Genomic DNA, 8,002 nt, shown 5'->3' on the forward strand with positions numbered 1-8,002 from the left:
GTGTCCACGCAGGGAATTATTTAGCAATATAGCTCTTAAAATGCTAATGTTAGCAAAAGGTCGACGAGTATGATAACTAGCATAAGTAACGTTGCCAGCACGACGCGTAGCAACAATTCTTTTACAAAATAACGTTAAACCTGACCCTAGGTGAACTATGTATTTAACAAACTAGTGTTAAAGTGAAATACAAACAAGTTAGCGGCTTTAATTTGAAGGCAGACTCTGACCTCCGGTGTCTCCCTGGTTGTCTCTGCCTACCTTGACAGTTGGTGGTGGGTGGGTGTCCAGACTGGAGCTCGGCTACGTTCAACAGTCTCTCCTTCTGAAAGACTGTCACCACCGATGTTTTCTGTCTGATTTTCGTTGCTAATGTAAATTGTTATCACCCCCTTCACACTCAACTAGCACCACTGAGTCAACCAATTGTGCTTATGGGACATTTTTAATGTCTAAGTTCTTATCAACATGTTTTTTTTTTCTTCGTTTTGTCTAAAATATAATTCCTTGAACCTGAATCTATTAGGCTATACACTTAAGTGGAGACTATATGTTTTCAAGTAGCATACTGCCTAAAACCTGAGATAGACTGTATTTTCAAGGTATAAGTTCATATGCCAGTCTTTCCTATATAGGCCCACTGTAATGCAGCATCACAATACATTGGAAGAGGTGTGCTAATTAGCTAAATTTTCGTGTATTAGTGGGTCTAGATAATGGATGGATGGATCATTGTTCTTTTTACCTGTGTGAGGTTGTACTCAGGCACAGCCGTGCTTTGAGCTAAATGCTATGGTCAGCATTGCTAACATGCTGATGTTAAGAAGGTAAAATGTTTACCATGTTAGTTTAGCATGTTAGCTAATATTTGCTAATTAGCGGTAAACACTAAGTGCAGCTGAGGCTGATGGGAAAGTCATTCGTTTTGCAGGTAATTGGTCATAAAACAAACTACTGGACAAATGTTAACGGTGGCGCTTGATTATAAGTGAAGGGATCACCAAAGGAATTATGATTCATTCTGAGGCACATGAATGTGTGTACCAAAATTCATGGCAATCCATCCAATAGTCGTAGAGATGTCTCACTCTAAGCCAAAAATGTCAACCTCAAGGTGGCGCTAGAGAAAAAGTCAGGGGACCAACAAAGTCATTAGCATGCATTGTCTGGGAACCATGAACGTCTGTAAAAATCTTTGGGCCAATCCATTGAGTAGAGGTTGAGATATTTCACAGGATAAGTGAAAACTTTTACCTGCTGGTGGCACTAGAGGAAAAGTCAGAGGATCACCAAAATAATTCTGATTCATCCTCTGGCCACCATGAATGTTTGTACAAAGTTTCATGGAAATCCATCAGTAGTTGTTGAGATATTTCAGTCTAGACCAATGTGGTGGACCGACTGACCAACTTTGCCATACCTAAAGCCATGATGCTAGCATGGCAAAAAAAAAGAAGTCAATATTGCACATGGGCTTTCAATAGCAGAATATATTTATGAACAAACCCTCACTGTGTCATATGAGTGGAGTTTGTCACTGTATTTTTGGACAGCTTGTCGCCTCACCAGTGCTTCTCTTAAATCAGCTGCTGACCTGCAGCTGACCCTGAGCGCTAAGGCAAGAAGGTCATTTTCCCACAGCGGTCAATAAAATATCACATCAGCCACACCAGGATGACACTAACACGCACGCATCACACGGCATGAACGCCCCTGTGCATACATAATAAATACTACACATGTAAATATGTGTTTGAGCTCATATTCTGTGTATAATCTGCTAACACAGCTATCAGTGCAGCTTTATTAACTCTACAAACAGGCCTCTCTTGTTAGCTCTCGAACATGCACGCACGCACACGCCACCCACATGCCATGTACACACACACACACACACACACACACACACACACACTGAATCAGCACTGTGTCACCTTGTTTATCTTCTTGCTATTCACCTGCTGTTCAGAATCTCATCACTTCACTATCTCCAGCTGAAAATACAGTGTCGTCATTAGAAACGTCAGTATGGTAACCATTAGTGTTAATGAAGCAGATGCCACGTTTGATATTTGATAGCCAAGATACCTTACACATAAATAACAATACTTTTGTGTTTCCTCTGCACGATTTGCCCTGGATACTTCTTATTGTGTAACGGGTCACTGCAGAGTAAACTGTCCTCATTTCTTCCTCATGGTTTTCCTTCTTCAGTAAACTTGGCCTTGGAGATTAAACTTTTGCCAAACTGACAAGTTCCTTTCATACCTCTTTATTATCTACATTCTGTGGTCTATTTGCATTGTGGAAATGTCAAAAACTATTCCTCTACTATGAGATACAGTATTAAATACCCCCCAGAAAAGATTGAAAGTGCCACAAATAGAAATATAACTCTAAAGTTAATGCTCTTAAAATAATGACTGATGTGAAATGAATTGTCAAGAAAATTCACATGGTTTATCTCACTCCAGCTCCGTTTTTTCTAAAAAATAAAGGCCACATTTCCCAGAAAACCTGTTGCACAAAAACACGATTGCTGCTTGACATTTGTTCCCTGTTTGCAAGTGTTTTTTCCATCTGTCTTTTATTATGAGATAAAGAATTTCAACAGATTTTCCACCAAACCTGACCCCACTGCAAATGCACTCAGAGCACTTTTATTGGCAACTGATACAATTGAAAATAGTCTCAATTTCAGAAATACACACAAATAAAAAGTAATGTATTAGATTTCATATTTTTCCTACATATCTGACTGAACTACATCCCATGGATATGGATATGGGCTCCATGCACAGCTTCAACACTCTCAAAACAGAGGTGGGAAAGATCCAGATCACCTCTCAAAGGACCTGCAGAAAACAAATTAAGACCCACACAAAATACACCTCAGCTGCATACTTGATGTTTTGTTGGTGCTTCAGTACAAGACAGATGTAAGTAATAACATAATTTGCTTCCCTCAGTCAGGCACAGAAAGGCAAATTGAACAATCCTTCTACCATTAGCCAATTTTGGGAGGTGTAATCAAGGAAAAGTGAATCAACATGTACAGTACAGGATTACTGCTCTCAGGAACTGACAATGTAATATTTTGAAAATGGTAAACAATAAAAAATTTACTTATTTGAGTAATTCAAGTCAAGTGTTAGAATCTTATTTCATGCATGTCTCAAAAGGCTACTTATTAATACTATAATGTGATGTCTATTGCCCTACGTCACTGCTTTAGGCCAAACCTATATTTATTACAGGCAGTTATATCAAACTAACTGGTCCATACTGCTTAGGGGTCTGGTATGGGTTAACAAACATTCATGGTGGCCAGAGGATGAATCAGAATTATTTTGGTGATCCTCTGACTTTTCCTCTAGTGCCACCAGCAGGTAAAAGTTTTCACTTATCCTGTGAAATATCTCAACCTCTACTCAATGGATTGGCCCAAAGATTTTTACAGACGTTCATGGTTCCCAGACAATGCATGCTAATGACTTTGTTGGTCCCCTGACTTTTTCTCTAGCGCCACCTTGAGGTTGACATTTTTGGCTTAGAGTGAGACATCTCTACGACTATTGGATGGATTGCCATGAATTTTGGTACACACATTCATGTGCCTCAGAATGAATCATAATTCCTTTGGTGATCCCTTCACTTATAATCAAGCGCCACCGTTAACATTTGTCCAGTAGTTTGTTTTATGACCAATTACCTGCAAAACGAATGACTTTCCCATCAGCCTCAGCTGCACTTAGTGTTTACCGCTAATTAGCAAATATTAGCTAACATGCTAAACTAACATGGTAAACATTTTACCTTCTTAACATCAGCATGTTAGCAATCCTGACCATAGCATTTAGCTCAAAGCACGGCTGTGCCTGAGTACAACCTCACACAGGTAAAAAGGACAATGATCCATCCATCCATTATCTAGACCCACTAAAGGGAAAATGAATGAATGGAAAGAGACAGGATGAAGATATTTAGAATATTTATGTTACTGTCCGCTGCGTTACTGAAGAGGTTTCCATATGACAGTTATGAGAGAACCATGAAGAGAAAATGTTTTTAGCAGAATTTCTTAAATGTAGCGGTTCCAAAATATATTCATAAAGTACATGTGGAAAACCTTTTTTAAGCAAGGTTAGTTTGATTTACTGTTCAATGTATTACTGATTTCAATATTGTATTGATTCTGTTAAAGCAGTGAGAGGCTTGACCACTTGTATACCTACTGTAGCTTGACAGTCAGACTGAATTGCTATTTCATTTCGCTGTACTGATTCTGTTTGAACCACAAGTTCTAGATGTGGGCGGTGTTTCACAGGTCTGGAACCATACTAACTGTATACCACTGAACCTTCATCCCCATGTAATCCCACATGGTTTACATCAGCTGAAAAAAATTAAATGGATTAACTGTGCAAATCTGAAGGCTGAAATGAATAGGGCGCTGGAATGATTTGAGTGCATTTAAAGGAAATTTGCAAATGCAAAGATCCCCACTGGAAGTGATAATCTTGTGGACAATAACATTATCTGATGTGATGTACTTAGTTCTGTCATTTATAATATATTGCTGGATGAAAATACAGCTTTAGACAATTTAATTTACATTTATAATGTGATTTGTGTCTACTGTCCACAGGATGCCCTGGACTGTACGATTCTGTACTAAAAGGGTAATTTCTTTTAGTATATATTATGAAACTCATCAGTATGACATTGTAATCATGTGACCGAGACAAAATCCTTCACATTTGATACTTTAAAGTAGTTTAAGTTTTCACAGTTGAGTTGGCTCTGACACTTTGCTGGGTATCTGATCTATCTGGGGTCAGCCCAAAGAGTGTTTATGTTAGTAATGCCAAAGTAACTTCAGACAGACCACCGCTGTCAAATACTGTTGGGTTTCAAACTTAAACACACACACACACACACACACACACACACACACACACACACTCGTCTCGGCAAACAAAAAGAACTCTCTGCTTTCAGTTAACTCACACCAAACTTGCTAAGACATAGATTATAACAAGATTCAATCATGACAAACTAGCAGCAGAGTCGAATGGATTAAAGACAGAACTGTGTCCTTTTTTGCTAAAATATCAAGTCTAAAAGTATGGTATAGTTGTTAAAACTCTTGGAGATGTTTTCTCCATGTTTTTTTCTAGCAGGAAATTTTCTCCTGTTTATTAAAAGTGTAACTTTGGCAACTGATACGAAGAAATCAAGTTTCTTTCTGCCATGCACTCTGCTATGTACTCTGCTGATTAACACTTTGAATTGAGGCGCCTCCTGGTGGCTGTTTTCAGTCACTGCAGGGAATAATCAACCGCTATCAAAAAACAGCATTTTATATTTTATTGTTAATGGGGTTTTGGGCTGATGTGTGCTCACCCAGCTGTTACACATCATGTTACTAATCCACACAATGCTGTTATGTATGAACAAGTTGTTCTGCACTATTTTATTCTGAAGGTGCAGTTTCTCCAATTCAGAGCTGTGTGTTGTGAGGATGAGAGCTGGTGCTTTTAGCTTGTGTTTGGCCCATATTTCCCTGCATTTTGGAGCTAAACAGCCAAATGATATGAATTATGTATTGTTTCAGAGGAAGAGATCTCATCTGTAATGTCTTTGTAGCCTTACAAAGGAAACCAAGCCTGCAGATTTTTTTTTTGTTGTTTACTCAAAAGAAATCACTCAAAAGAATGACAATTACAAACAGACCTAAAAGAACAAGGAAAAGATTACATTTTTAAAGGAAATGCTCATGTGGTATGCAGCCGTGTTGAGGTAAAACTAGCAACTGTTCAGAGGGCTGAAAAGGCCACGTGACATTAAATACAAGCTTACATGAACAGAAATCTACGATTAAATTAGTTTAAGTTTTGTGGAGAATACTATGGTTGTATTCAGTCAATTCAGTCTCAGTGCAGTACTGAGAAATGTTAAAATACAACTTATAATGTACGTTATAATGTAACGTAGTATAGTACAATACAGAGAAAAAATGACATTACACAGTAGTGCAGTACAGTACAGTGACTAAACATGGTTGGATCACTGCTAAATGAAACACTATGAGAGCACCCTTCTTTCTATTTTATTGTCCCACCATTGAAAATATGTGCCCTGGCCTGATAACGACCTACACTTAGCACAGCAGTTTGACTGAATCTTCAGACTTTGCAAACAACACAGAAGACCAAAGAGTGGCAGCATCACTGGAGGGGTACAATCACTGCCAGCATCTTTCTCTGAAGAAAAAAAAAACTTGAATAAATAATGTACAAACTTGAAAACAGTGAGAAACAAGAAAACACTCATGCTCAGATTTCATTTACATGAAAAGTTATATAGGAAATTAGACTTCTTTGATTTTTTTATGTTATGTTTTGGAAGTTTGTTTCTCCTGCAGACATTCATCACATTTTGCAGACATTAATGGCTTCAGATGGAAAGTTGACTACAAGCCTCTTTTTCTACACGTTGTTCCCTACCAAACCTTAGTCAAAAATGTTCAATTTTCATTGTTTGTTTTGACCTACCCAAATACCAGAAGGGTGTCAAATAGACAGAGAGTTGTTATACAGTCATAGAAAAGAATTCAATCAGTTGGTTATACTTTTCTGTTATCTACAACTTATCTGAACTGTCCCAGTGTGGTAAAAGCCACCTATTTGGTACTCCATGTAGGTAAAAACAAGCACTAAGAAGTATTCTGACCCAGGTCTACTTGGTACATCTGCACATTTTCTACTCTCGTTCTCTCTCCCTGCTCAGTCTCCCCATAGCCAGTCCTGAAGATCACAGCAGTGGGGATTATTTCAGGAAACCCATCTGCCTCCTCTGTTCCTCCTCCTGCACCTCTCTCCTCCATCTCACTGCCTTCTCCAGCGATTCTTGAGTTTCTCACCACACCCGGGACCCTCACAGGTGCCAGGGAGTGGAGGCGGAGGTGATGGCGCAGCCTTCGCTGGGGCTGGTGTGTCTGCGGCCTTGCTGACACTGCTGAGCAGAGCCGGGAGCTCGTGTGAGATGGCCCTCTCCATCTTCTCCAGCAGACAGCCACCGGTCCAGCTGCAGTGGTAGGAGAGCTGCTTGAAGCTGGAAACCGGGTTCACGCCGAAGAAGTCCTGGTAGGCCTCCTTGTTGGGCAGGTCGAACTTGCTAACGTTGGTTTTGGCCAGAATGGATTTGAAGATGTAGTACTTGTCCGGGTCGTTGACGATGTCCTGGAACACCTCGTAGGGGTCGCTAAACCAGCCCAGCTTGTCATAGTAGGTCTGGAGGTAGCGGTCCACCAGCAGGGCGTGGATGCGCACACGGATGCCATGCTGGCGGATGAAAGCGATCTTGTTCTCCATCTGATTCTCAATCACCTGCAGGGCAGAAGAGACGGAGGGAGAGAGAAAAGATAAACAGACAGAAGAGGGAAACAGAAAGATGTATAGAGAGGACTCTGCACTGTATTTTCCACTGCACTGAAAGTGCCACAACTTGAGTACCATCTTCTCATCGAGTACTACTTACACAAAGATAAATCACAGAGTAGATGTGTACTGCATGAGTTTTAGCCACAATTAGTCTTTTCAAATCTTTAGTGTTTAAAAAAAACCCATTATTGTCAAACTACCTCAGAGACCTCATGAGTGTACTGAACTCTTGAAAATGTGGTTAGGATGAATGTAGCTGGTGTTTAATGAAGCAATCACCAAATCCATATCTACACTCAAGGAATCATATTGTCAACAAAAACAAGTCATACCTGATTGAGGTCCTCCAGCAGAGAGGTCTCCTCCTTCATGAAGAGGCCTCGGCTGGTGTCCGCAGCGTAGTCCTGAGGCCAGAAGGAGCTGACGTACACCCTAGGAGGCTCTGTGACGTTGATCAGGGGCGCCATGCTCCAGAAGAGGGCTCCATAGACCCTCATCAGGTCCTGGGTGGAAAGGCTGTCGGCCTTGTTGAGGATGAGGCGAATCTGGGACTCGCG

General features: G+C 40.2%; 2 protein-coding genes across 5 annotated transcripts in view; both read right to left on the reverse strand.

Annotated features, from left to right (window-relative positions):
* adcy9 (adenylate cyclase 9) overlaps positions 1–321 on the reverse strand; it is a 42,335-nt gene extending 42,014 nt beyond the window's left edge. For all 4 annotated transcript variants that reach the window (XM_044191311.1, XM_044191309.1, XM_044191310.1 and 1 more), the window contains exon 1: positions 262–321. The gene's annotated coding sequence lies outside the window, so the exon portion shown is untranslated. The remainder of the gene's footprint in view (positions 1–261) is intronic.
* Positions 322–5,670: 5,349 nt separating this feature from the next.
* The window catches only part of LOC122873713 (sarcalumenin-like), a 23,687-nt gene continuing 21,355 nt past the window's right edge, over positions 5,671–8,002 (reverse strand). Inside the window, exons 7-8 of the mRNA XM_044190792.1 lie at positions 7,778–8,002; positions 5,671–7,391 (exon numbers count right to left, since the gene is read on the reverse strand). The exon at positions 7,778–8,002 is cut by the window's right edge and continues 125 nt beyond it. Coding sequence (XP_044046727.1) covers positions 6,891–7,391; positions 7,778–8,002 — 726 coding nt within the window. The 3' untranslated portion in view covers positions 5,671–6,890. The remainder of the gene's footprint in view (positions 7,392–7,777) is intronic.

The sequence above is a fragment of the Siniperca chuatsi genome, linkage group LG3 (assembly GCF_020085105.1).
Source record: "Siniperca chuatsi isolate FFG_IHB_CAS linkage group LG3, ASM2008510v1, whole genome shotgun sequence".
Classification (NCBI taxonomy): domain Eukaryota; kingdom Metazoa; phylum Chordata; class Actinopteri; order Centrarchiformes; family Sinipercidae; genus Siniperca; species Siniperca chuatsi.